Raw genomic sequence first — 27,340 nt, forward strand, 5'->3', positions numbered from 1 at the left:
TCTCCTGCCTAAGAAGCACTGGTGAAACTTCTCCCAACGGTGTTGCGGCCTGAGGTTGAATTTTCGTTGTCTAAGCCCCCCGTGAAGGAGCCTGCTGCGCCCCAAGGGCCATGAAAATGTCCGGATGCTTGCTGATATATCATCAATGGTGGATTAGTAGACAATGTCGCAGCCTGTATCTGTGGATTTCCTGCCTCAGGATATCCTCGTGAAGTCGAAGTTGTTATCATGTCCATCGACGGCGTCCCAATCGAGGCATGACCATACGAGCTTTGCGATCCTTCCAGCTATAGCCAGCGCTCGGGAATTCCACTCCACCCAGTGCTGGTGGTGGTAGCTCGTTTGGGGAATGCAAAGTGTAATGTAATGGTGGTCAAGGCGGCAGAATTCGCAGGCCCGTTTAGTAATGGAAGGTGTGGTGCGAAAGGCGCAGCTGTGGTAGCGTCGCAGGTTGGAGGAAGGAGCATTTGGCACGGTATGGGTAGGCTCGTCCGGTCTTTCGTTCGTTTGTCGCCTCCTCTCCTCTCCTCCTCATCCACGCTTCTCTGGCACCGTCATTGTTGTTGCGATACGTCTCTTCCACGCGGATGGAATGGAATGGCAATGTCCCTCTCCAACGTCAAACGCCCTCCGAGAACGACATCGCCAAAGACCATCGGCGCCGGCGCCGCCAATCAGCAGCCGAACTCTCCGACCACCACCACCTCCACAACAACGACAACAACATCCCCCAAAACCCGTCCAACTCTTCACCAGCACGTATCGACGTCGGATCCATCACCTGACGACCAGCCCTCATCGCCACGGTAGCACACTGCATCACCGCCGCAGCCAATCCCTTTCGACCAACCACATCCGCACGTGTGGCAAACCGCCCACGCCGTCGCGAAAACGCAACGACGAACATCCAACCCGTGGAACGCGAAAAGATACCGTCGCAAGGCAATGCCGAACGGGTTTTTGATGATTTCAACCTCGTCGTCGGATGCGAACAAGTTCACCATCAAGCCTGGCTCATAGATGTCGCTCGGATTCCGCTCCATCTCGACTGCGTATCATCATCCTCAGCCGTACCATCCGTCTGCATCGTTCGAAAAAGGATCAGCCAGGAAGCGCCTCGTGACCTGTTGCACGCTGAGGCAGTGCAATGTGCAACATACCTTATCCTGACCTCAGTCCTGTCGACATCTTCACAACACTTCGCCTCTCGGTCGGTTCTCGAGTCCACTGGAAGGAAAGCAGGATCCGGCCCTTGAGACATCTTTCTGGCATACTCGTTCTCTATCCCCGATTAACTATGCTGGAATGCAAATACTGCCTTTTCGGCTCCCAGGCCTCTCCCAAACGGCTCGACGACCTCACCACCCAACACCCTGTACAAGGACACTCGTTCCTGCTCTGCTATACCCAAGCGAGCCTTTGCCATGACTGACAGCAACAACCGGCCGTATCTCGCCTTTACTGTCTTGATGCAATATCCCCAAATTCCTAAATGAACTCCCCCATCCTTCGCGAGATGCATGTCGCCAACGCTTTGCAAACACAACAACGAAATCCAATCGCTTGCTTTCTATGCCAGGTCCACCACGATCCGCGGCCGCTCTGCCATCTTCGACTTTGCTGTCGTTGGGGTCGGTTTCCGCAGTCGCACGATTCGGCAGAACAACCTCTCCACCGGTAGCAGGACTAGCCATACTCGGTTCACGAAGAAGCAAACCAAGACGCTGAAGGTCGCCGCCACCGCATCGGCCCAGTAATGGTTTGCTGTCGCCACGATCACACTTAGTACCAGGAGCGGGTAGAGGACACCGGCCACGATGTAAATGAAGCTTTTGATGGCACTCTTCGGCGCCCGTCGACCCCTGATGGCCTGGAGGATTCCACTCTGGAAAAGGAAAGTACACCCAATGATAAATGCATAGGTGAAGTGCAGACTCGGCATCGCGGCCAGCTGGTTCACATTGGCGCCCCCGACCCAAACACTTTCGGCATTATCCTGGCGAACGGTATCCCGAAATCCAAACGACTTGGGGAGAAGTCGAGGTGGCATGCATGGCCAGAAAGAGAAGACGATGAACGCAGAGAAGTTACCCAAGGTCATTGTCCGGCGAGCAATGGCGAACAGGTCATGAGAGGGTGCAGAGTAGTAGTACCAGGACAGGAATCTGGATCACATCTCACATCAGCTGAACCTTCGCCAAGACAAAAGAACAAGTCGAACACGTACGCTATTGTGCCAGGGATATGGACCAGGGAGTAGATTTGGTTGAAGAAGGTCATCATCTTGAGATGGCCATTCAAGAAGAACTGCTGGAAGCCGACTTCGGTAATGGGGAAGAATATCTGGAAAGGGGTGTCGTGCTCGAAGGTCAGGATGTCGATGCCGTGTTTCTGAGCCAGCTCAGCCACCTCGTTGCCGCCCATCCGCGAGTACAGCGCGATGCCGATTTGCTTCGTGAAGGCGTATGCGACATAGTTCAGGGCCCAGTAGAACATCTCGACCAGGAAGGGGAACTTCTGCAGGATTCGGCTAGGGAAGTTCATGCTCGTGGGGGATGAGGACTCGCTCGACCATGGCGCTGGAGATACATCTCGCTGGATATCGACGCTGTCCTTGGGCCGGTCTGGACTCGTTGACCTCGACGACGATCTGCTTCCCTCGTACTCATTGCTCTTGATCAACGACTCGCTTGCGTCGTCGCTTCGGAGGTCGCGTGAAGGGAATATGCTGAATGATCGGTCGCGGTTGAAGTATAGCGAAGCGATCATGATCGAAACCACAAGCTATACACAGCATGTCAGCATGTCGCGCCGCCAACGGTAAGTGAAACATGATGTTTTGAGAATCACTAACCAGAGGTTCGAACCATGACCGCGCGGCGGACTGAGGTTTGCCCAAGTCCGGCATCGTCGAATTGTGGCCCTCCATAGTAAACCCTCGCCCGTATAAAGAACCCTCGAAATGGCAGAAGCCGCGCCGCTACGAATGCACGAGCAAGAGGAAGAGTGGAGGTCGCGTGCTGAGAGGTGATATTCGGACGGCAGTCCGCGGAAGAGCTGGGGTCAGGGAACTGTCGAGCACATGTGCCAGTAATAACCGATTAATAAAAAGCTGTACAAGAGAATGGGATAGACTGTGCGGTGTCGGAGTCGGTGAGGGAGTCGGTCGGAATAGGTGTGGTGGTAGAGATGTGTGAAGAGACAGGAGGACAAAGAGGGTGCGTGGTAGAAAGGAGAGCAGAATGTCGCGTGTCCTTGCTGCAGGCACGATGATGAGAGGCACCTGCACAGCCCGGACAAGCTGAAAGAACCGCTAACCACTCTCCCGACGAGACAGCGGTTTTCCCCAACTCGAGGCTAAAACAGAAGCAGAACGGCGGTTTTCTCGCACACGCTGGGTCTGCCCTGTATGGCTGCGTGGTCGGGTCGACTGCGCTTCCGCCACCCGCTCACCATTCCGCTCTCACTTGCAGCAACATGAAGCAGCCAAGTCGCTGCAGATAAAAATGTCTTGTCTGCCGGCCGGCTTGGGACGCGCAAGCTCCCGGTCCTAACTAATCTCGCTCTGCACTCAGCCACTACCCTCTTCATCATCATGAGCACCACCACAACAAAAGAGATGCATTCCGCGCATTCGTTTGCGTTCAATCTCGCAGAGGGCGCACAGCTTTCTCGTCTGGATCATTGATCTTTGCTGACAGTCTTAGTCACGCGACCTAATGCGAACTCAAAAACCTGCTTGGCATTGAGTTCCAGGTTGGCTTTGGAACCGGTTCTCTTTCGCTGCGAGATTCTTCTCGATCTGGTCTTCCGAAACGTGGATACTTTGCAAACTTACACATATTTTACTACTGCTTGACGAACGTCACATGGATGATGGATGTCACACGCTCGCAAAAGATGTACTATAGCAGAAGCAAGGGATGCAAAGATGTTGTCGCGTGTCCATCAGCTCACCCATTGGACGCCTCTTTTTCCGCGGACAGACCCCAAAACCAACGATCCTACATCAAGCCCAGAACGAAGGATGCTTAGTGAGGTTTGTCCGCGGTTGGACTTGGGGATGGGCGTAAGCCGCATACATGTTTGATCGCAATCGGCCGAATTGCTTGATGACTACTACAACTGCAGCCGCCGATGATGATGATGAAGGATGGAGGTTGAGATTTCACTGCGCCTGGAAGGGTGCGAATACGGCCGACTCGCATTGCTCGGATAGGGTCGTAACACGAAATACGGGGTACGAGTTGTTGACAGCAGGTACGACGGGTGACTGCGTGCTGCCGTGTCCGAACACGTGTTACTCACGCTTGTTTTGTACGACCCGTACGTCGTCTGGAAGAATAGGAGTTGTCGGATTCGCAGACAAAGACCTATGCGATGTTGCGAAGCTGAAGTCCTGCACGCTCGCCATCGGTCCTGCCATCCTACAAATGTGTATGCGCCAGGATCCTCGTGAGGCGCTGCAATAGGGTCTGTGATTGGCTTTGCTATTACTACTAATAATTGTTCGACTCCCTGCTCTGGGCATAGACATCCGTCCGTAAGGATAGACAGGATGCGCACAAGCCATCGTCAGCGATGTGCGATGTTCATCTCGGGGCCCTCGGAATCTTAGCCATTTACGCGGATCTTGAGACACAAGGGAAGGTATCTTTGAACGTAAGAAGTTCCTATGAGGCAGCCATCTTCTGACGGTCTAAGGCAATGGGATGGCCCGCGAGCTTTTTTCTCATTCTCTCCTTAATTGGACGGCCTCCTGTGTGCTTTCTTTTGGCGCATTCGATGGGCCAACTGGCACACCTTGTCAAACGTACCCTCACAACCGTAGTATCCTCCGGTGTTGCTGGCCTGTCGTCAATGAGCTTTGTTCGGCAAATGGCATACGATATCTCGAAGAATCTATTGGCGTGTTTGCGAATGGTATGGTATGGGCCTTCTGCTGTGTATTCAATAATAGCCTCTCGCAGGTTCACATTTTCCCCTTTTGCTCGGCCAGCCCGCCGACTTCAAACGCATGCCGTATTAAATAACTAGACCCGACCTATTACACCCTCCTCTACCGTCATACTCAGCCCTCACTTACCCACTGCCCGCCCAACTCCCTAACAACCTCCTCCGCAACCCTCGACCCCGCCCTCAGCGCCCCCTCCATATACCCCTTCCACTCAAACGCCGTCTCCCCCCCACCAAAATGCAAATTCCCAACCGGCTCCCTCAACGCCCCTCCATACCACTGCAAATCCCCCTTCCGAATCGCACTCGTCGGCGCCCCGCCGATGAACGCCTCGTGCGTCCAATCCCGCCAGTTGATCTCCACGGGGTTCTGGACCACGGCCTCGTGCTCGGCGCCTACCAGCGAGACGAGATGGTCGAGAATTGCGGATTCGCGCTCGAGGGAGGAGAGCGCTGCCCAGGCCGCGGCGGAGTCCCCTACGAGGAAGAGCACGAGGGAGGAGAGCGAATTCTCCTCGTCGAGGAGTTGCCACGAGAAATTGATGGGGATCATGTGCTTGCACCACGAGTAGAGGTGGACGAGCAATCTCATTGTCATGTCGTAAGCTACAGAATCCTATGCGTTTTTGTAATTGCTCAATTCCGATGTTGACATACCGCCCCCATCTCCTACACACAAAACAAAAGCGTCTCACATCAAGCACCAAGTGCACGCTCGACCACCTTCGCCGTGCGCTCCACGATCAGCTCGACGTCCTCACGGGTGATGTTGTATGCCGGCGCCAGCATGACTACATCTCCGTTCGTACCATCGGCGACGCCGCCTCCGGGGAGTAGGGAGATGCCGAATTCCTCGCGAAGGCCTGTGGCGTGGATGGTGGCGGCGAGTTTTTTGGAGGCTGGGAAGGGCGTTTTGCTGGGTTTGTCTTGGACGAGTTCGATCTGGTGGAGGAGATATGTTAGGTCTGAGAAACGCTTGTGGTGGAAGGGATGGATTGGGTGGACTTACACCCCACATGAACCCTCTCCCTCTCACTTCCCCGACGTTCGCATGTCCACCGAGTCTTTTCTGCAATGCTTTCCCCAGCACCGGACCTAGCTCCCTCACGTTCTGCATTAACCCTTCCTCCTCCACGACCTTCTGCACCGCACAAGCCGCCGCGCACGCCACAGGATGGCCTTGATACGTCTGGCTGTGCACGAAGCTGCCTGTGCCGTGTGAAAGGACATCCACGACATGACGGTGAACGAGCAAGGCACCAATGGGCTGGTAGCCGGCCCCGAGGCCTTTAGCGACAGTTTGCAAGTGGGGAGTCACGGAGTCTTGCGACCAGGCGTGGAGGGTTCCTGTGCGGCCCATGCCGGACATGACTTCGTCCAGGATGAGGAGCGCGCCGTGTTTGTCGCAGATGTGTTTGATGGTTTGGAGGTAGTTTTTCGGTGGTGGGACTGCGCCGAGGGTCTGGCATACCTCGTCAACAACGTGAATATATGAGGGGGATTGATAGTACTCGCCAGCCCGCTCATCGTCTCCGCCACAAACGCACAGACATTCCGAGGTCCTACTCTTTGAAACTCTCCTTCCAACTCCTGCCCCAGCCTTTGCACATACTCTTCCTCACTCTCACCTTCCTTCATCCCCCGATACGGATATGGCGGACTCACAAAACTCACATTTTCACTCAACAATGGCTCATACACTTTCCTCCTCGCCTTGTGGCCCCCAACACTAAGCGACCCCAACGTATTTCCATGATAACTTTGCTCCCGCGCAATGAACCTCGTCCGCTCCGGCTCGCCTTTCTCAACGAAGTACTGACGAGCGAGTTTCAGGGCCGCTTCGATGGCTTCGGTTCCAGAGGAGACGATGAAGACCTTCGACATTTCGCCATTTGTCGATTTTGTCAACCGCTCCGCCAGTCTCTCCGAAGCGTCCGTGGTGAAGAAAGGCGAGTATGTGTATTCTACGGTATCTAGCTGGTCGACGATGGCTTGTTTGACGCGCGGGTGGGCGTGGCCGAGACAGGAGACGGCGGCGCCGCCGGTGGCGTCGAAGATTTGCGTGCCGGTGCTGGTGGTGAGGTAGTTTCCTGAGGCGGAGACGATCTTTGGGGGTGGGGAGTTGAGATTCGCGTGGAGGACGGAGGTTGTTGGTGTAGATCCATTAGTAGTAGGTGGGCGAGTTGCTGCTGCTGCTTGGGCTGTTGTTCCTGTTTGCGGTGGGAGACTCTTGGAAGCTGGGGGGTCATGGTGACCGTTCGCGGTCGTGGTATGAATCTCGCCGGGCATGATGAGTGTAGGTGTCTCGTTTGCTGTGCTGGAAGCTGTATGGTGAGAGGTGTGGCTTAAGAAGAAGAGTAGATACCTTTCCAGTCTTATCTACTCCATCCTACCTTCGCATAGGCCTGCTCGATCAAGTATCTGACAGTGGTCGATGTGACAAGACCCCGCCCTTTCACGCCTTGTGTACCTGTACCTGCAGTAGTGTAGCACTCCAATGGCTCTCTTGCCCGTTGTTCGGCCTATCTGGCTCGTCGGCCGCTATGTCGAGGATGCGAGATATGTAGACATGTGATGTGAGTTACGTATGCTCTCCTGGATGGTCATGCATGGCATTTGATGGTCAGGAAGAGCAGTACGAGAGAGTGGTGATGTTGGTGAGGTGGAGTGCACAATGTACAGTCAGCATCCTCGGCTAACAAACTCAACGCATCCTCCGCTCTGACGTCGCCTCATCTCTCAGACAACACGGGGCGTCTTGAGAAAAGAGACAGCAGCAGCAGATCTGTGGAGCGGAGAACATGAGACGCAGCCGCCTTTTCTGCCCGTCTCGACAGGAGATCACTACGGGAGACGAGCAGTCCTGAGGCTCAGAAGTCTCCAGTCTGTCGCCGTCTCGTCGATTCTCCTGCCGCTTACGGATCGGAGGATGAGGGCCAGGTTCCGAGGCCGAGTTGGGAAAGGTGGCGAAGATGTAGTGGACGAGGTGGGGAACGGCAGATGTTTTTGATGATGATGGTGGTGGTGATGTTATTGACGACTGGCCGTATCCTCAATATTTGCGATCCTTGGGTGGAGATGCGTTCACCTCCGTCGCGCACTGCAGGGAATCCCCATTGTGGGCGGCACTGGTCGACCGAAGACGAAGACCATGTACCACGTCTTCACCGCCCGCGACGAGGAGGCTGATGAGGAGCCCAACAAGAGACCGGCGGCGCCTTCACGACGCATCTCGACGACCCACGCCTGCACCGAGTGTCGCCGCCGTAAACTGCGCTGTGGCGGCTCGCAGCCATGCCAGCAGTGCCGATGGTCGCGCACGCCGCAGTTGTGCACTTTCGCCCAGCCTGCACGCAAGCCGCCAGTAACGCGCGAGTAAGTACGGATACACAAGGCTGCTACGCAGACACTCGCGTTGACCGACGCAGCCTCGTTGACCGCCTGCAATCCGAGCTCGCCCAGCTGTCTTGTCTCCGCGAGCGACTCTTCCCCGGCCAGAGCATTCCCGATCTGCTGAATCTATCGCACACCCAGCTCGTCCATCGAGCCCTCGCGCTCCTCCCAACACAGCCCTCATCACAACCATCGCCACTGCTACAACCATCCCCGGGCCCCTCAGATGCCATGCACCCATACGCCACCAGCCCAGACCCCATCAGCAATGTCCGCCCTCCAGCGCCGGCGCCTGCTGCTGCTGCTACCGAGTCCCATGCGCATGACCCGCCCTCAGGGCATTCCTCCACTGGTCCCCACAGCACTCCCAACCACCACTTTGACGGCAGCTCCGCCAGCTTGGATGCTCTTGAGCACCTCCCCGACTTGCACCCGTCCGTCGACGAGACCATCCGCCGAAGACGTGCCGATCACGGCATCTCGGACGACGTAAACGGGCTGTCGCTCTCCACCGACCGCAACTCCTCCTACGTGGGCGTCTCCTCCATCCAGGCTGCTCTCAAGGTCATCTTCACCATCAGTCCCACCGCTCGCGCCCATGTCTCCAGCGCCTCCATGGTCACCAGTAACCCGAGTAGAGTCCCTTCGCCGCTTCCCGACCAGCTCTCCTCCTCTACACTGCCATCCCCTGATGTCGCCCACCGACTCATTGATGCTTTCTTCAATCGTGTTCACACTCTCGTTCCTCTGCTTGACGAAGACGCATTTCGCCATACCTTTCTCTATCTCCATCGCCGGGATGCCCCCTGGTTGGCTCTGCTGAACGTTGTGCTGGCATTGGGCTCGTTGGCATTGGGCACATGCTATGACCACGACCACTTACTTTACTACCGCCGTGCCAACTTCCATCTCCAATCCGAAGGCTTTGGGAGCGGACATCTTGACGTCTTGCAGGCCTACGGCCTGATTGCTGGCTACTACTTGCACTGGCTGAATCGCCCCAACGAAGCCAGCGCCATAATGGGTGCGACATTCAGAATGGCATCTGCCATGGGTCTACACCGTGAATTTGCGACTAGCGGGAACGACCTTGAAGCGCAAACACAAATCGAACTCCGTCGGAGGATTTGGTGGTGTCTATTTACCATGGATACATGGGCACACATGACCACCGGTAGACCGTCCCAGGGACGCATGGGAACAGGAGTCACCATCAAGATCCCCAGGATCGCAGAGTGCACGAACAATGCCCAGTATCTGGCATCGTTGAAGAGGCTACCCTTGGTACACAGCGTCAGGTTCTGCATTCTGGCCACTCGTATCCAAGACAGCCTGGCCGCTTCGCCCATCCTGGACCTCGAAGAGGTAGCCACAGTGGATGCAGAGCTGGTCCAGTGGCACAATGACATGCCACCTGTGCTTCGTGACGCTGACCAGCTGCCCCGTGGTTCGAATCAGGAGCATGGTCAAACGCATATCTTTGAGACCTGCCGCGATGATGTTGGATCAATTCTTTCCAAAGAGCCCGTCTCGAACCCATCGGCAGCCCATCACCAGTCGCAAACTACCTGTCCCGAGATCCTGCAAACTCCACGCTTGGTCATGCATTGGTGGTACTTGACAATGCGACTACTCCTCTATCGGCCTTACTTGCTCACAGCCAGCCTTCGTGGACATCCGCGCATTGTGTCCAGCGTCGAAGAATCCGCCGCAGTGGACAAATGTTGCTCCATTGCCGGCGAGATGATCGAAAATATAAATTTCTCCTGCCCTGGGGAACTCATTGCAGGCTGGAACGCTGTTTGGCTTATGTACCAAGCAGTCATGGTGCCGCTCCTGTCGCTCCATTCTCGACGCCGCGATCGCTCGTCTCTCACGGAAACGCATACGGGACCTGTAGCAGCGTCCCTTCTAGACGACCATAAGTTGTCAGATCGAGGGGTTCTGGCTTCACAGGATGAGCAAGACAAGCTCGTGTGGAGTCATCAAGTCGAGATGGCCATACGTTTCTTTGACCGAATGTCAGCCTTTTCCATTGCCGCTGGAAAGAGCAAATCTGTCGTGGAAAGCCTGTACGAGTCGAGCAAGTGCACGAGTGGGACGGATTCACTGGACGACCGCTTTGATGATGGTTCAGCGCCGTTGGCCGTCTACGATGAGGATATTGTCGACGCTGCCTTACACAACGCTGCCTCAAACGATTTCATCCTGCCAGATTCTTGGCAGCTAAACAACACCGACCTCCTCGACTGGACAGCGTTATGGACTGATAACGATACTCTGTGGCTCAACGATCCCTTTGCATAGTACTTCTTGGCAGATGTGGTTCATGGTGATACAAAAATTTGTGCAGAGGACAGCGAACAATCTGACGTGTGCTTCTCCGCGCGAGTTGTGAGTTCTTTGCTGAATGCAGAGCATGAAAATGTTTTGACCCCGATACTACCGTCAAACCTGTCCACGAGACAGTGTCTTGCTCAATGCGACGTACAATCTCTTCGAGCCATCATACCTCTTCCACCGCCACGATACTCTTCTCTGCATCGAGACGTACCTCTCGTGTGATGAGCGAGGCCTTGACTGGATATCTCGCCTCGAAAATAGAGTCCAATTCCTCGAGCGTCCGTCTGCGTGTCTCTGGCATTACGAAGTAGAAGACTGTTGCCTGGATCGCACACCAGACGATGAAGATAATATATGTCTTCCAGCCGATGGCCTTAAGGGATATAGGCCAGGCAAATTGGTTTAGCAAGCCGCCAGCATTTACCGCAAGACTGCTGAACGCCATGCCTTTAGCACGCATCTCGAACGAGAGAACCTCGACCGGGTACAAGGCTTGAAGTGGAGTAATCCCGACTGAGAACACAGCGCCAAATAGGAAGATCATCGCAACGGTAGCTTTTGCAGATGAGGCATCTCCGGAAGCCGCAAAGGTGCCAGTCGCAGCAGTCATGCCGATCCACACGATACAACAACCGGTCATGCTAAAGAGCATAAGAGGGCGTCGTCCGAATCTCTCTACAAATGCCGCACCGCAGAGTGCGAAAAAGAACTGGAAGCACGAGTATGCTAGGTTTATGTTGGCCTGTGTTGTGCCGTCGGTGTATCCAGCAGTGTCCAGGACGGCAGGCAGGAAGTAAGTTAAAACTCCATTTCCTGCCCACTGGGCGAAGATGGAGAAAATGACGTTGCATGCTATGCGATAGCAGCTCGCGCGAGTTCGAAACAGTGCCGAATAATCCCAGAAACGCTTATCCTATCCGACACGTCAGACGTCAACGGGCGAAGGCACAGATTGGACGAGGCCTCAACTTACCGCGCCATCAGTGTTGAGAAATTCTTCATACTCCGCGATCTGCAGCTTCACCCAAACCGATTCAGGATTCCCGTTTCCGTGCCATTTTGCCAGGGTAGCAGTTGCCTTGTTCCGTTTATTGTGCACGTACAACCATCTCGGGCTCTCTGGAATGAGCCACACAAACAGGAGGATGAGACCGGGAAAGACCATCTGGATCCATGTCAGCTAACACGACTACGCAGGGGCGTGACCAGACGCCTAGGGATTGGGCATGCATCACCTGTAGCCAGACTGGGATCTGCCATGAGATATTTCCTCGCAGATTTATGGCGCCTCGAATGGCACCGCTGGAGAGGATCGAGCCTGTGAACCAGAACTGCGAAACACTTAGTGGAGAAAGATGCATGTCAGGGGTTCGACCATCCTTACGGTATTGCAGTAGGCCGTGATGACTCCGCGCCACGCAGGATGCGCAGTCTCAACTACGTAAATGGGGCCAGCAGAAGTCACGATGGAGACTCCAAACCCGAGAATGAAACGGCCAGCCTTTAGTTGACCCAGACTGCCATCGACCACGGTTGTTCCGTTGATGATGGTCCCGATAACGATAATGGATGCGCCGATGACCATACCAACACGACGTCCCCAGTTATCACTAAACGGCCCAACGAAGGGCAGGGCGCAAACGCCACCAATCTGGTACATGGCCGAGTTCAGGGCCGCCCATGTTCCGTCATTAGATCCGTTAAAGAAGTCGAGAAACTGCGTATTCGCGGTCAGGCCGCCAAAGAGAGAGCCATCGAACCCGTTCATTGTCTGTGCGAAGCAAGCGAGGATGAGACACATAATCAGCCTACAGACCGTCAGCATACGGGGCATTGAAAGCACTGCGAGTTTCCCATGCACAGCGTACCGAATGGTTGTTGGATTGCGGAAGTTGATGGGCTCTTTGATCAGAGCTTCGTTATATGCGGCGCTTCCCTTGACCTGCTTGGTCTCAACGACAGCGGGCATGTTGTCAGGCTATGCTATTCAGTCAATCGATTGCTCCACCATCATCAACTTGTCGAACTGCAGAGGCAGCATCGGGACAGTACTGACATCAAGCCTTCGCTCAATTGCGTCGACATGGGCGGCCTTTTCGTTGTCATCCATGATGGAACGGTAACGATGTGCGCTCACACAGTTGAACGATCCCTTGAAACTGACGTTGGAATAGTGGACGCGAGATGTGATGAGCAGGGAATGGATCTCACGATGAACCAGCCACGCCGGCACACAATGGACTCTACAGTACTTGTAAGCGGGCACTTAGCATGCCTACGCAAAGGCACGCTAAAACCGTTCTGCTATGCTCCACGTCTCTCCGCGCCACCGCAAAGTTTGAAACTCAATGGTCGCGGGGATAGACTCCTCTCTACGTAGCGTGTTCCGGGTAGCGCTCATCCAGACTCGTCGACAGTTGCACTCCTCCGATCGCGTGATGCACCCCAGCTTTCTCTGTCGGCTCCATGTGGTGCCCTTCCGAATTGGGCTTCGGAGGGCAGGTCCGCGGAGAGCCTCTCGTCTTTCAATGGAGCCATATCGAGCCACCAGGCTAGATGCAGGTCCACGAAGCCAGTTTCCTACGCCAGCGTGGCTGCTTTGATTGAGACTGCAGAGGAATCGAGCACTGTGTTCTCTTGCTCGCTCTCTCGTCCATGACCGCAACTCTGTCCGCGAAGCAGGTTGACCGATCATCAGAGCCGACTGCTATGTCTCCACTCAACTGCAGGCTACGCAGCGTTCTGCTTTCAGAGGGATGGGCTGTACGGCAAGATGGCACTGAGGAATGGATTCCTGTGAGATCAGTGCCTACCAACGTGCATCTAGATCTAATGCATGCAAAAAAGTGGCGTTGCACCTTCTCCTGAAGCCATTGGCCAAAAGGTCTCGACCATATATTGACGTGCGCTCTGATAGGATCCCCGATCCATTTCTGGGTCTCATCGAGCTCAAATGCCAATGGGTCGCCGAGAAGACATGGACGTATCGCACGACACTGCCACATCGCGCCGTAAGGACTGCGGCCTCAGGCACGAAACATGTGCTTGCTTTCGGACTCGACACGTTTGCGACCGTCAAGCTGAACAACACCGCCGTCCTCACAAGTGACAACATGTTTGTTATGCATCGCGTGGACGTCACCAAACTCGTAGCCGATACCTCAGATGCCATAGTCTTGGAGATTGAGGTCCAATCCGCTCTCCTACAAGGCCGCAGGATCAAAGATGCGCACCCAGAGCACAGGTGGGTGGGATTCAACGGTGACATGAGTCGACTTGCGGTACGTAAGGCACAATATCACTGGGGATGGGATTGGGGCCCGAACCTCATGGCGTGTGGTTCGTGACGAGATGCCCGCCACGAGTCTTACTTTCGAATGTTGGGTATCGAGCTCCAGACTCTGCGACGTGAACGCGATTGTCGAACTCCGCTTCATCAGTATCGCAAGCGGGGAGGATGTCAGAGACAAGATCGCGCGGCACATTACCGTCCTAGCCAACGGGACCACCGAAGTCTTGCAGGGCACCATTGGCTGTACATGTGAAGAACCGCACGTTATAGCCGCGCGCCTCAGTGTCGATGGGGAAAGCATACACCGCAGCGTCGACTGGCATCAACCGCTCAAGTACTTGGATATGGAGGACCGGAACGTCGAGGTGGATTTCGAGCAGGCCGAGGGTCGTGTTCGCGTTAGCGTCGGCAAACCGACTAAAGGCTTTGTTTTTGAAGAGCGAGATGGTTTGGTTCTAGAAGACAGCGCTCTGGATCTTGTTGCTGGCGATGAGCATGTAATCAAGGTCAGAGGCTTGGGTAGAGGGCAGCAGCCCCTGGGCTGGACGTATCTTGGTGCGCCTTAGCTCTGCAGACCAAATTCGACATCTGCCCTAGTCAGCCCATGTGAATAGAGCCCTCCTCGGCCATGTATCCGGCAGCCTCATCAAGACAGTTGTCTCTCGGCGAACCTGTATGGCTACACTTGGGTGCTCCGTTCCTCATTTGCCGCGGACCAGGTAGCGACGTTGCCCAATCTCCCAAAGGCATGAACACAATCCTAACTCCTTCAGGAAGGTCTGGGACTCGGGCCGAGAAAGCTCGAGCCCTGCAAAGCACATCATCTGAAAAGGCTAGAGTCGCAGGATACTGAGTATCGTTTGCAATGACATTGAAACCCAGGGCGACGACCATTCCAACAAGTTGATGCATCACAACGCCTCATCCTTCATTTCGTCAGAATGTTCCCCACCGGAGCCATTGTAGCGTGTCTTGCGATTGGAACTGCATTGCCAGGAGCACAAGCATGGCCACGACCTCAGCGGCGCAGTTGGCGTGGATGGGATCAGACATCTCACATGTTTGTCTTCGGAGACAGCTACACAACGACTTCGTTCAATGTTACCGGAGCGCAACCAAGCCACGCGAATCCCCTCGGCAACCCGTCCTTTCCGGGATACACTTCTTCCAATGGACCGAACTGGGTCGATTTCCTGACCCTGCATCATAACAAAACTTATATGGAAACGGTCAATTTGGCTTACGGCGGAGCGACTGTCGACTCAGCCTTGGTGGCGCCGTATCTCCCTACTGTCTTGTCGGTGAAGGAGCAGATTGAAAACCAGTACCTTCCTCTCTACGCCGACGAACGGAAACATTACAGTTGGCAGTCAGACAACACGCTGTTCGCAAGCGTAAGTCTTATCTCCCGCGAATCGCTGTGAAGAGCACAGCTGAAGCGAGCAACAGTTTATCGGCATCAACGATGTAGGAAATGCATATGGCGAAACAAATGCTTCGATAATATTCGCAGATGTATGGGCCGAGTACGCCGGCCTGATGGAACGACTATACGAAAGTGGAGCTCGCAACTTTCTCTTCTTGACGGTCCCCCCGGTCAACCGATCACCCCTCACCAAGGCTGCGGGTGCAAGTGCTGAAGGCTTGGAAGCAAAGACCATCGTCGCATGGAATGCCAATCTCACCTCCATGGCAGCAGCGCTACAAGCCAGACACCGCGACACGACCGTCTTCCTTTTCGATTTCCACAGAATTTTCGGTCGAGTCTTGGACGCGCCCTGTTCGTTTTCGCAGACGTGTCCCTACAAAAACACCACCTCGTACTGTACCTCATGTAAGTCAAGTATTGGGGACAACGAGTAAGTTTGCAATTCGGGGCTCTGCTGATGTGTTTCCTCAGACGAAAATGGCACTCCTAGTTGGTACACATTCTTGCCCGAATGTGGAGTGCCAGTAGACGAGTACTTTTGGCTCAACAGTCTACACCCGACCTTCCGCCTGCACAACATGACTGCCGAGCAAATTTCAGAGTTGCTGACGCGTGGATCGACTTGGTCGACGCCGTTTCCGTGGTCATGATCGTGGATCAGCTGCATCATGTATGAATCTGGAGCGGAGCCAGTGCTGCGCTACTTCATCCATGACTGTGGCCGTAGTTTATGATTTGTATAGCAGGAAATTGAGTATGAGCATCTGTAGCGTGTTCCAGCCTCGACTATTCGCTTGTTCCAGGGGTCTTGTGAGTCTGTATGCTCAATAAATCGACGGTGCAGCTACGGAACACGTGCAAATCTACACAAGGCATCACGTTTCTCAACCAAAATAAGACATATTGATGTTTTCCCGCGTGATCATGAGTTTTGCACAGTCAGACATACCTGCGTGGTTTACCCTTTGCCCCTTTGGGAACGGAATTGCTGTTCTTCAGCCTAACGTCATTTCGTCCTCACACACATGGACCAACAATTGACTGTAGGTCTTGGCTACTGAAGAGGCTTATTCTATATTCTACTAGCAGAACACCTCTCTGTCAAGCGTTCAGCCCTCGGAAGTTACCAAAATTCTGAAGTGTTCCTCAACAAGCCCCTTTCTCGTTAAACAATTGTGCCGGAAACATGTCCAGCGAGGAATTGCCCACTATGCAATATCGACTTCTAGGACGTACAGGGCTCAAAGTGTCCTGCATCTCGCTCGGTGGATGGCTGACTTACGGCACGGCCGGTGGTGGCCACGTGGACGACGAAAAGTCGTTCGAATGCATGAAAGCCGCCCACGATGCAGGAATTAACTTCTTCGACTGTGCAGAAGGATACGCCGGTGGCGAAAGCGAACGAGTCATGGGGAAATGCATCCAGCACTACGGCTGGAAGAGGAATGATATCGTTGTGTCCACCAAGATCAATTGGGGCCAGACCAATGGCGACAATCCGATCAACAACACGGGCCTGAGCAGAAAGCACATTATCGAGAGCACGGAGGCGAGCTTGGAGAGACTGGGTCTGGAATATGTCGATGTGCTCTACGCCCACCGTCCCGATCGTGATACCCCAATGGCGGAGGTTGTGCGTGCGTTCAATTTTCTCATCGATCATGGCAAATGCTTCTACTGGGGGACTTCGGAGTGGAATGCAGACGAGATTGAACGTGCTCATCGCATCGCCGACACGCTGCATCTGGTGGGTCCTGTCGTCGAACAGCCACAGTACAATATGCTGTGCAGACAAAGGGTGGAAGCGGAATACAGTCTGCTTTACGAGGTGCATGGGTTGGGACTCACGCCGTACAGTCCTTTGAAGGCGGGCATTCTGACTGGGAAATACATTGATGGCATCCCGGCGGATTCTCGCTTCGCGCGTAGTAACGACAGCTTCGTTCAAGGTATGCAGGCCCGTTTCCAAACCCCTGAATGGGAGCGAGAAAGCAAGGCTGTCATTGCTTTGAGCAAAATTGCTGGGCAGCTTGGGACAGATCTGCCAAAGTTGGCAATGGCATGGGTGCTGCGGAACAAGAACGTAGCATCGGCAATCACTGGGGCGAGCAAACCGGAGCAAGTCTGGGAGTCAGTCAAGAGTATAAGGCTTCTCGACAGGTTGACCGATACTGTGATGCAAGAGATCGAAGAAGTACTCGATAACAAACCGCTAGAGCTTACGAGACGTTTCTAAGTAGCTTGTTACTGTGGCAGACCAAGCGTAGAGAGTTATTTTCATGTCAGTGTTTCAAATTCCAGGAATTGATCCTAGATACAAAATCCATGCTGTTTGAAAGTCTTGTTCTTAGTCTCCGAATATTGTCTCCTACCACCACCGACCTCTGTTCAAGGCGTTGACCTTGGCGGCATGTTCATATACAAGCGGCTGGGCCTCTGGACTGTACAGATGTCAACAATAAAGCATCTCGGAAACGATGTGGCAACGACTGCACTCACTCGTTCAGATATATCGTAAATCCGTCGTCGTCGTTTGGACCCGTTGAATATCCGTCGAAGCCGAATTGCCAGTACATGTCTGGCATTCTTTCCCACAGACTTGTGGCTTGCCACTGGCTCAGGACCGCAACTCGAGTCTCGTTCAGCGGTGCGACTTTGCCCAGGTCGGCGAGACGTGCGGCAGGACTGAGCCACCCTGTAAACCATTAGCCTTTCAGTAGGCAAAGCTGCCGCTCGGTAAGGCTCTCAAGGTCGTAGTATGCAAAGTTGAACGACGCGTCCAAGACAAGCACGTACCGTATTCCTCGTGCAAGACAGGCTTCCCGGCTTTCTTGGCCGCGTTGGCATGGTCAATGATCCATTGATTAGCCCACTGCACCGTTTTGCTCCACCAGTCAGGATAGGTGTGAAAGGTGCCAAAGTCGACGTTCGGTAGGGCAATCTGCGCGGCAAAATCGTCGCCATCGCTGCCGTTGTAGAAGCTGTCGGGGGACGACGGGTCATTGAATTGACCTTCACCCCCGACTGTCACCAGATGGAACGGGTCGATCGATTTGATGAAGGTACTCATCTCATCCACCCAACCCGTAAGCGTCTCGGGCGTGCAGCCATTGGGACTTCGGGGTAGGTTGCGCCCGTCTGTGGCACCGCATCGGAGTTCGTTGCCCAGTTCCCAGGCCATGATGGCAGTGGATGATCTATATCGCTCAACAAATGTCCGTACGTAACGTTTGTACGCGTTCTTGATTGCAGTCATCTTGTAAAACTACACAAAGTATCAGCTGAACCATTTCCGGCGGCCACCAGATATGTCCCATGTGACGGAGCGGCCTACATCGTCATGGTAAGTCCCCCCTAAGTTGACAATGTAGACGTCCATGCCGCCATAGTCAGCCCAGTTGTTCGTCAATGCCACAATGAGTTTGATATCAGTAGCGGCCGCAGCGTTCACGACTTTATCAAAAGCTTCAATTTTGATGGTCGATTTGCCGTTCTGCCACGTCTGGAAAACGACATCAGTCGCTCCTGCTCCTTCCGCTCCGTACTGGGGAAGGCCGTCAGGGTTGTAAGTTGCATTCTTGTCGTTGAAGCCCCAAGTTCGGAAGACATTCAGGCCAGCTTTCTTGGCCGCTCGAAGGCCCAATTCCACGTCTGACTGGTTCTGTGATGGCTCGGTTACTCCTTGACTTCGGAACGATCATATTGGCCTTGTAAAATACAACTCACATTTGCGAACGGAAAGTAGTAGGCATTGCTGCCAGCGAAAAACATGGGTTTGCCGCTCAACGCAAAATGTGTTCCTTGGGTGTCAACGAATCCCGTGCGTGGGCCTCTGATCGGTCCAGCGATGGTGATGGCAGCAATGGCCAACAAGGCACAGGAGAGCCTGTTCATGGTTGCAGACGAGATGGGCAGCAATGCCAGGTACTCTGCTGGGCTGGAGGGAAACTAAGTTCCAGGTTCGGCACTGCGTCGCGTGCGAATGCCACCAGATCCAAATCTTCTCCACTATATCTAACTCTTGCAGTGGAGGCTCTCTCGACAACTGGGAGGGAGGTTCTTTACGCACCTGCCACATTTGGTTCGGAAAGCTTGGAAGGCAAGCTTCGACGCTAATCCAGTCTTAGAGCGGAAGACTACCTCCCATTCAATGGAGGAGACACAACGTAACTACTTAGCATCCTTTAGCTAGGAGAGCACTAAAATCGAGTGGATGGCGGCTGTTAATGCAAGTACACCTGCCGCAGTGAGCTCGGAGTTCCCCAATTTGACCCCTTTGCTCTAGGAAACGAGGAGAGCGAAAGTAGTCATGCTGTGGTTCTCTTCCTAGCAAAGTCCTACAAGATAGAGCGCTGATTCAGTGCAGACATGTATAGTGGACTGAGTATGATGATATAGCAGGGCCTTGCTGCTACCATGAAAGCCTCATTAGTTGCAACGCTTGTGAAGGGCCCACACCCCCTGACTTCTCCAATACCGTTTCTTAATCAGCCATGTTGCTTCACAATCTATGCTTGGTCGGTTGCCTCGCAGTCCTTGCCGTGGCCAAGCCGCTGAATGAAAACCGTGCCGCGAAGTTCCAATTCATCGGCATCAACGAGTCAGGCCCGGAGGTAGGCAGCCAGATCGTTGAATAGCATTGACTCCGAGCTCACAGTATGCACAGTTCGGTGCTCAGAATCTGCCTGGCACTTACAATGTCGACTATACCTGGCCGAACCTGCCAACGATCAAGACCTTCGTGTCACAGGGTATGAACGTGTTTCGTGTCAATATTTTGATGGAACGCATCATCCCCAACCAAATGACCGGACCTTTGGATCCGAATTACCTGGGAAACTTGACGCAGACGGTCAACTATATCACTTCGCTGGGTGCATATGCGATCATCGTCCCGCACAACTACGGCCGCTATTATGGCAATGTGATCACCAGTGCTAGTGATTTCCAGACATTCTGGAAGACGCTCGCGACGCCTTATAAGAGCAACTCGCGTGTGATATTCGACACCAATAACGAGGTCAGTTGGAGGCACACAATGTAGTACGACGAGCAGAGATCTTAACGAGTCGACATTTCAGTACCACGATATGGCGGGAACCTTGGTCGCACAACTGAATCAAGCCGCAATCAACGGTATACGCGGCGCTGGAGCGACGTCACAGTATATCACTGCCGAAGGTAATGCGTATACCGGCGCCTGGACATGGACAACCCAGGCAGGTACAGATGGGAAAACGAACGCTCAGACAATGGGATCCCTGACAGACTCGTCGAACAAGCTGATTTATCAGGTAACGATACCGAGTGAATGGTAGAGTACGATGATGGAGGATCGCTGACCTTCAAAACTGACTAGATGCATCAATATCTCGACGCTGATGGCAGTGGAACATCGGCAACATGTGTCAACAGCACGATCGGTGCAGACCGACTAGTAGCCGCCACGCAGTGGCTCCGAAGCAACAAGAAGAAAGGTCTCATCGGCGAGTTCGCGGGCGGGGTGAATTCTGTGTGCGAATCTGCAGTCGACGGTATGCTTTCGTACATTCAGCAAAACACTGATGTATGGACTGGTGCTCTCTGGTGGGCCGCTGGGCCATGGTGGGGCTCGTACATGTTCAGCCTTGAGCCAACATCTGGCCCAGCGTACTCTACGTACGATCCAGAGATCCTGAAGTATGCATAGACGAGGCGCGGGAGCTGTATCCTGGCGAAGGGAGAGCGCATTTAGGCGGATTTGGGGCTATGCGCAGTTGCAGACAGGATGTCAATCCACGATGAGAGAATGTTGCAGTACGGTCGTACGGCAAAGCAATGCCAAAGCGTGGTCTTGTTGCTCCGCTCTCACACGTCTACTCCTGTTGGTCGAGACGTAGTCTGCATATAAGAGTAGTATTTGTAGAAGTTTCGACATGCTTGCATATTCGGCCGCCGTAGGGGCAGACTTGACTCAACCCCCGTTCCAGTGTCGCTTTATCTGTGTGGCAAGAGTTCGTGTACCTTCATGATACATAGAAGAGACCGCAGCAGATCTGTGGAGTGGATAAGATGAGACGCAGCCGCCCTTTCTCATATCCCGGGTGAAAATCATTACGAGGCGCGAGTCCGTCGGCGGCCGGCGGCTGGGCTGCCGAGGGCCCGAGCGTTTCACACGAGATCCCAAGGCCAAGACGTCTCCTGTTTGTCGCTGTCTCGTCGACATTATTGAAGACGTCCAAGACTCCAATCGATGCCTCTGCAGTGGTTCAGCCCAGACGTGGCGGGAGAGAGATGATTACGACGCGTGGATGCGCCCGATAAGAGATGGACATGCACTACAAAAGAGCTGGAGATGGACGTTGGGATTCATTCACTTGGCTGCACAGGTTCCTGCCAGGTGCGGACAACGCTGTCGGTCATTGACATGTTGGCCGTGAATCATGAGGTAAGAGAGGACACAACGCGCTCCGCAGCGTGTTTGAAGCTGTCACACAAAACGAGCGCCATGTCGATTCGCTGCTGGGCGGATTGCGAGTCCTGGCATTGGCAGGAGTCTTGGAGGCTTGGGAGCCTTGGCCGTCACCTCATCCGAATAAGAGGCCGGCACCTCCAGACAGCGACATCTTCTGCCCTTTCGATCAATTCCTCCCCTTCTACCGTCTTCTCGTCCTTTACTTTCTAATTCCAATTATCCGACACCCACACTCGTTCAAAACCACACCTTTTACACCCTGGTCCTTCGTTTTTCTTTACCCTTTTTGATATCGACATTCCACCACCGACATGAAGGGCGTCATTTCCGGCGCCGCGCTGGCGCTCACCTCCTTCGCCACAGCAGTCTCCAGCAAAGTCATCCCCCGCCAACAAGGAAGCCTACCCGCCGTGACGAGCGAGGGCAACGCTTTCTGGGCCAACGGCGAGAGATTCTACGTCCGCGGTGTTGCATACCAACCAGGAGGTGCCGCAGACGCCGCGGACCCCCTGCTCGACTTGGAGGCCCTGCGTCGTGATGTCGAGAACTTCAAAGAGCTGGGCATCAACACTGTCCGCATCTACACCATCGACAACAGCCAGAACCACGACGAGGCTATGGCGTTGCTGGATGAGGCGGGCATCTACCTCGCTTTGGACGCCAACACCCCAGAGTACTCTCTGAACCGAGAGAACGAGGCCTCGCTCCATGCTTCGTACAACGATGTCTACCTGCAATCCGTCTTTGCTACGATCGACGCTTTCGCTGGCTACAGTACGATGCCTCCATCTTATATTCTTTTTCAAACACCACTAACACTCTACAGGCAACCTCCTCCTCTTCTTCTCCGGCAACGAAGTCATCAACGCCCGCAACAACACCAACGCCGCCCCCTACGTCAAGGCCGTCACCCGCGACATGAAGAACTACATCCGCGCCCAATCCTCCCGTGAGATCCCCGTCGGCTACTCGTCCGCCGACGTCGCCGAGAACATCGAAGCCCAAGCCCTCTACTTCGCCTGCGGCGACGACGAAATCGCCCGCTCCGACTTCTTCGCCTTCAACGACTACTCCTGGTGCGACCCCTCCTCCTTCACCCTCTCCGGCTGGGACGCCAAAGTCGAGACCTACAAGAACTACTCCCTGCCCCTCTTCCTCTCCGAGTTCGGCTGCATCACCAACACCCGCGAGTGGAACGAGATCGCAGCCCTCTACTCCGAGAACATGACCATCGCCTACTCCGGCGGTCTCGCCTACGAATACACCCTCGAAGCCAACGGCTACGGCCTCGTCGAACTCTCCGGCAACAGCGTCCAGCCCAACGAGGACTTCGACCGCCTCAAGGAAGCCTACGCTGCAACCCCCAACCCCACTGGCGACGGCGGCGCCCGCACCACCCGCACCGTCCCCGAATGCCCACCCGAGACCGACGAGTGGCGCGTCGGCACAACCCTCCTCCCCGAGATGCCCGAAGGCGCACAGCGGTACTTCGAAGACGGCGCGGGTACCGGCCCCGGTCTCGAGGGCGACGGATCCCAGTGGGCCGGCGAACCCTCCGCCACCGAGCCGGATCTCAGCAACGGCGTCAGCTCCACCGAGGCGCAGGATACGAGCTTCGATAGCAGTGCCAGCGGCGGCAACTCTTCTTCTTCATCCAACTCGAGCAGCAGTGGTGGTGGCGATGAGGGCGCCGCGTCGACGGCGAGGCCCGTTGCTATGTTGACTGTTTTGGCGTTGGCGGTGGGCTTTGCTGCTGCTTTGTAAGGAAGTGAGTGAGTGAGTGTGTGGAGTGTGATGTAGATTTTCCGTGTGGCGAACGGCAGCATTGCATTTGCGTTTGGCGCTTTTCTGTCTTCCATCGCAGGTTAGATGGGGGGAAAGAAGGGAATCGAGATTTTTTTGTTGGGTATAAAGAAACATGATTGGAAGCGTGTATGACCATCCTCGCACAGCGTTGGTTGGACTCTCCTTTCGATATCCTGTCTAATGAACATTCTTGCTAAAAGCCTCAAAAGTACTTGGACCATCTTCACCATCGATCGTCATTACTCATTACTTCGCGCTCCCATTCAGGTGCCCATTCAATCCCCCAATAGCATGTCCATTCACTTCCACCTCCCCATCCACACTCCCATCCACCCCCACCTTCTTGCCAAACCCCACCGGACCCGTCCCCTCAACCTCCCAAACCGTCTTCCCACCCCCATACCTCTCCCTCGTAAGCGCATTCTTATGCCTCTCGTTTGCGAGCACCTTCTCCCTCCAAAGCCATCCCAACCCCAGCGCCGTCGTAGGACCACATATCACACTGACCACAACGCCGGCGGAGATGATAGTCAACCACGACCTACGCAGCATACCCGCGCTTTTGAGATCCGTGAAGAGGAGGGCTAGCCAGACGGCCGTGGGCAGGAGGAGAGAGGCTTCCGCTGCGTGGAGGGTGGGGAAGGTCGACCACCAACCTAGCGTGGAGAGTGCGGTGAGGGTGTAGAGCGTGCGGGTGATGGCGGGGAGGTCTTTTTTCTGGTCGTGCAGGGCATCTTGGTAGATGTTTGCGGTGCTGACGTTTGTGCGGACGAGGAGATGTTGAAGTGTGCCAACGAGGAAGGGCGCGAGGAGGAGGTTCCACCAGCATGCGGTCTTGTCCATGGGGATTGAGACGTTGGTGAGGCGGAGGGTGAGAGGGACGAGAGTATGGAGGAGCATCATGGGGAGGACGGTTCGGGTATAAGCGACGTTTGTGAGACGCATATCTGAGGGGGCGAAGATCTCGATGGGGCTGGAGAGGTAGTGGAAGGCGTAGAAGATCGGGGCGATGAATCCCGGGCCGAAGATGTTGGAGAGCGAGGCGAAAGCGATGCTGAATTGCACGGGTGTGAGGGTGTTGGCGCGGCGGTTCGATTCGATGAGCCAGATGGAGTACATCACGGCGGTGGTGAGTTGGAGGGAGAAGGATTGGAGCCAGGAGGCTTGTGAGGAGGATGGGTCGAAGAGGGTTGAGAAGGGTTGTACCAGTGATGTGTCTTGCGTGGCCGTGTTCTGATAGCCGAAGTAGGCCATCCCCAGCAATGGCACCGTGAAAAGCCACCGCACGACTGTGCTCTCTTCTTGCCCAGTACCCTGCTTAGGATTAAACGGCGCAGTGCCCCTGAAGCTCCTCTCCGGCAGAGAGAGGTACTCCAGCACCTCCGCACCGATCAGAGACTTCGTGTATATAGCCGTAATGTAGTTGGCTGCATTCGGCAGGATGTAGAAGACGGTGATGATATCACCGAGACTCTCCAGGCCTTGCATTCGACAGAACTTCGCGGCGTCCTTCCAAGTCGAGTTGATGCGGTTCTTGCGTTTGGCTTTCCATGCTGCGAAGGCTGTGCGGACTTCTTTTGCTGAAACAGGGGCTGAAGGGGAAGAGGAGGTTTCTTGCAGGCGTTTGAGTTCGTTCGCCATCGCCGCGACGGACTCGACTGCTGCGTTTCCGCCGGAGCCTTGATTCGCCGTCATCTTGTGTGTGCTATCGCCCATCGTGGCGATGCGGCCATAGGACCAATTCTCAAACAAAGCCTCCTCCATCGCCACAAGGGTATAAGTAATCCGATTCCTCCAAAGATCCTTCAACTTATACTTATCATGATACGGCCGCCAACCCTCCTTCTCAGCCATGTCCTCAGCGTCCTTGGCCGTGTATTTCGGGAATGAGTCGCTGTGGAAGTGTACAGGTTTGCGCAGTCGCTGGAAGTAGAACCAGTAGATCCTCCCTCCCTTGCCGTGGATCACGAGCATGGCGTGGCCTTTGTCGTAGACGTGGTCGACGTCGCCTTCTTCCATTCCGGGTAGCGGGTGGCTGATGCCGAAGAGACAGGTGTATTCGGCCGTCATCCTTTCTCGCTCTTTCTGCGAGAAGTATGTGGGATCGACTTGACTTGCGATTCGCCACCTACACAAAGCACGTTAGCATGTATCGCCAATACGAGCATTGAAATTTGCGTCTTACATCTCGTCGCGGACTTTGCTGTTGACGCCATCACACCCCAAGACGACGTCTCCAGCATACGTCGTCCCATCCTCACAATGAACCTTGACCCCCAACTCCAGATGCTCAATCTCCCGAACCCGCTTGTTCAAAAGACACCTCTCCTTCTCCTCAATCGCATTGTACAGCGCACGCAACACAATCTGACGATCCAGAAAGCAAAGTCCATATCCAAAGCGGCGCTCGAGGAGCGGGAAGTTCTCGTCCGGGGGCATGATCAAGCTACCATCCGCGCGATGATGTCGGCCTCTCTTGATCGACTTGGTGGCGTCGAGGATCTCCTGTGCAGCTCCGACTTGGTCCAAAGTGCGGATGGACGCCGGGCTCAGGCCGATGGAGGCGCCGACTTGGGGGTCGAAGAGGCCGCGACGTTCGAGGAGGACGTAGTCGATGTCTGCTTTTTCCAGTGCATTGGCTAGAGTTAGGCCAGCGATGCCGCCGCCGACGATGACGACTCTCATTGTGTTGCGTGAGTGTTGTCAAGCTCGAGGAGGGAGTGAAGTGAAGTGTCGAGAGTAAAGTGCTAGACCGTGGGCGCTCCTTCCTCATAAAAAATCCTTCCAAGCCTTCATGAATCCTAATGCGAGTAGAACTTGCACTGACATACCATCCTCCACGGACGTGTCAAGGGCAAGGCATCCCACCCAGCCCTGAGAGCTCCGCGCCATCACAACGCTAGCTGCAGCACTCTGTCTCTCGTTTCAATTGGTTGCATCGCCATGGGCGCCAGGGTTTCTGTGAGAGATTTACCGTGTCGGGTCGAAAGCACGAGCTGATAGAGCGTCAGGCCCTCTACGCGAGCTGCCTCAAGTCAGCACTATAAGACTTACACACAAGGGTCCACGAGGCTAGGGGTTTTGGAAGGTTCGACCTGTTGATATGGCTCCGCCTTACTCGCTCGCGACTTCTGGAGGATTGCGCATGTGCCGACGTCTCCTCCGTGGTACAAGGGCACAGACACATGCAGCTACGCGATATCAGCGCATCGAGAGCGAATGAATGACTCGGGTGATAGTCGTGCCAGCTTCCTCGTTAGTAACATTGTATTGATTTTGAGTACTTGTCATCCGTCGCAGGATCGTCATGCGATACCATCTTGTTGCCGCCCAGATGAGATGGTGATAATGTGTTCTGTTCGAGCCGAGTCAAGGCAACCTCGTCGTGCAGCTTTCAGCCGCGTCAGCAACAAGGGCTAGTGTGTTGTTTGGAACTGCAGTGGGCGCCGCGGACCCGACATTCACTCAGCTGGAAACTACGCGAATCCTTCGTGTGTCAATTCGTAATCGGGTATGACTAAGGTCGCCTAAATCGTTGGCACTCACCAGCCCTATGCTTTACTTGATGTTTTCAGCCATGTGCGCCAAGGGTAAGTTCCGAGCAGTAGATTGTATAAATCAAACGTTTCATGTAATGTGCAGTGCCAAAGTCAGGCGGGTCCTCGGA

The 27,340-nt window shown here is 54.6% G+C and overlaps 11 protein-coding genes across 11 annotated transcripts; 6 read left to right on the forward strand and 5 right to left on the reverse strand.

Annotated features, from left to right (window-relative positions):
- Positions 1-1,570: 1,570 nt before the first annotated feature.
- On the reverse strand, positions 1,571-2,929 carry M409DRAFT_68694 (uncharacterized protein; the record flags this gene model as incomplete). The annotated part of the gene is made up of 3 exons (XM_033817949.1): positions 1,571-2,165; positions 2,228-2,784; positions 2,855-2,929. 3 exons carry the CDS (start codon positions 2,927-2,929, stop codon positions 1,571-1,573), a joined length of 1,227 nt encoding a protein of 408 aa, XP_033663945.1.
- Positions 2,930-5,652: 2,723 nt separating this feature from the next.
- M409DRAFT_68695 (uncharacterized protein) lies at positions 5,653-7,245 on the reverse strand (the record flags this gene model as incomplete). Its single annotated transcript, XM_033817950.1, has 3 exons — positions 5,653-5,898; positions 5,966-6,418; positions 6,472-7,245. The coding sequence occupies 3 exons, from the start codon at positions 7,243-7,245 to the stop codon at positions 5,653-5,655; spliced, it is 1,473 nt and encodes a 490-aa protein (XP_033663946.1).
- Positions 7,246-8,107: 862 nt separating this feature from the next.
- On the forward strand, positions 8,108-10,579 carry M409DRAFT_68696 (uncharacterized protein; the record flags this gene model as incomplete). The annotated part of the gene is made up of 4 exons (XM_033817951.1): positions 8,108-8,331; positions 8,385-8,660; positions 8,739-10,436; positions 10,510-10,579. The coding sequence occupies 4 exons, from the start codon at positions 8,108-8,110 to the stop codon at positions 10,577-10,579; spliced, it is 2,268 nt and encodes a 755-aa protein (XP_033663947.1).
- A 276-nt stretch (positions 10,580-10,855) lies between these two features.
- M409DRAFT_68697 (uncharacterized protein) lies at positions 10,856-12,661 on the reverse strand (the record flags this gene model as incomplete). The annotated part of the gene is made up of 5 exons (XM_033817952.1): positions 10,856-11,605; positions 11,666-11,857; positions 11,928-12,023; positions 12,077-12,500; positions 12,561-12,661. 5 exons carry the CDS (start codon positions 12,659-12,661, stop codon positions 10,856-10,858), a joined length of 1,563 nt encoding a protein of 520 aa, XP_033663948.1.
- An 804-nt stretch (positions 12,662-13,465) lies between these two features.
- M409DRAFT_26506 (uncharacterized protein) lies at positions 13,466-14,550 on the forward strand (the record flags this gene model as incomplete). Its single annotated transcript, XM_033808139.1, has 3 exons — positions 13,466-13,488; positions 13,610-14,035; positions 14,091-14,550. The coding sequence occupies 3 exons, from the start codon at positions 13,466-13,468 to the stop codon at positions 14,548-14,550; spliced, it is 909 nt and encodes a 302-aa protein (XP_033663949.1).
- Positions 14,551-15,042: 492 nt separating this feature from the next.
- Positions 15,043-16,063, forward strand: M409DRAFT_26507 (carbohydrate esterase family 16 protein; the record flags this gene model as incomplete). The annotated part of the gene is made up of 3 exons (XM_033808140.1): positions 15,043-15,378; positions 15,434-15,818; positions 15,885-16,063. 3 exons carry the CDS (start codon positions 15,043-15,045, stop codon positions 16,061-16,063), a joined length of 900 nt encoding a protein of 299 aa, XP_033663950.1.
- A 536-nt stretch (positions 16,064-16,599) lies between these two features.
- Positions 16,600-17,649, forward strand: M409DRAFT_57738 (uncharacterized protein; the record flags this gene model as incomplete). The annotated part of the gene is made up of 1 exon (XM_033813717.1): positions 16,600-17,649. The coding sequence occupies one exon, from the start codon at positions 16,600-16,602 to the stop codon at positions 17,647-17,649; it is 1,050 nt and encodes a 349-aa protein (XP_033663951.1).
- A 132-nt stretch (positions 17,650-17,781) lies between these two features.
- M409DRAFT_26509 (glycoside hydrolase family 5 protein) lies at positions 17,782-19,307 on the reverse strand (the record flags this gene model as incomplete). Its single annotated transcript, XM_033808141.1, has 5 exons — positions 17,782-17,854; positions 17,913-18,108; positions 18,210-18,678; positions 18,748-19,074; positions 19,140-19,307. The coding sequence occupies 5 exons, from the start codon at positions 19,305-19,307 to the stop codon at positions 17,782-17,784; spliced, it is 1,233 nt and encodes a 410-aa protein (XP_033663952.1).
- Positions 19,308-19,906: 599 nt separating this feature from the next.
- On the forward strand, positions 19,907-21,102 carry M409DRAFT_26510 (glycoside hydrolase family 5 protein; the record flags this gene model as incomplete). Its single annotated transcript, XM_033808142.1, has 4 exons — positions 19,907-20,026; positions 20,080-20,433; positions 20,495-20,707; positions 20,773-21,102. 4 exons carry the CDS (start codon positions 19,907-19,909, stop codon positions 21,100-21,102), a joined length of 1,017 nt encoding a protein of 338 aa, XP_033663953.1.
- Positions 21,103-22,178: 1,076 nt separating this feature from the next.
- Positions 22,179-23,631, forward strand: M409DRAFT_57741 (glycoside hydrolase family 72 protein; the record flags this gene model as incomplete). The annotated part of the gene is made up of 2 exons (XM_033813718.1): positions 22,179-22,641; positions 22,694-23,631. 2 exons carry the CDS (start codon positions 22,179-22,181, stop codon positions 23,629-23,631), a joined length of 1,401 nt encoding a protein of 466 aa, XP_033663954.1.
- Positions 23,632-23,919: 288 nt separating this feature from the next.
- M409DRAFT_68702 (uncharacterized protein) lies at positions 23,920-26,358 on the reverse strand (the record flags this gene model as incomplete). Its single annotated transcript, XM_033817953.1, has 2 exons — positions 23,920-25,801; positions 25,859-26,358. The coding sequence occupies 2 exons, from the start codon at positions 26,356-26,358 to the stop codon at positions 23,920-23,922; spliced, it is 2,382 nt and encodes a 793-aa protein (XP_033663955.1).
- Positions 26,359-27,340: the final 982 nt, after the last annotated feature.

This window comes from Zasmidium cellare (assembly GCF_010093935.1).
Source record: "Zasmidium cellare ATCC 36951 unplaced genomic scaffold M409scaffold_32, whole genome shotgun sequence".
In the NCBI taxonomy this organism is placed as follows: domain Eukaryota; kingdom Fungi; phylum Ascomycota; class Dothideomycetes; order Mycosphaerellales; family Mycosphaerellaceae; genus Zasmidium; species Zasmidium cellare.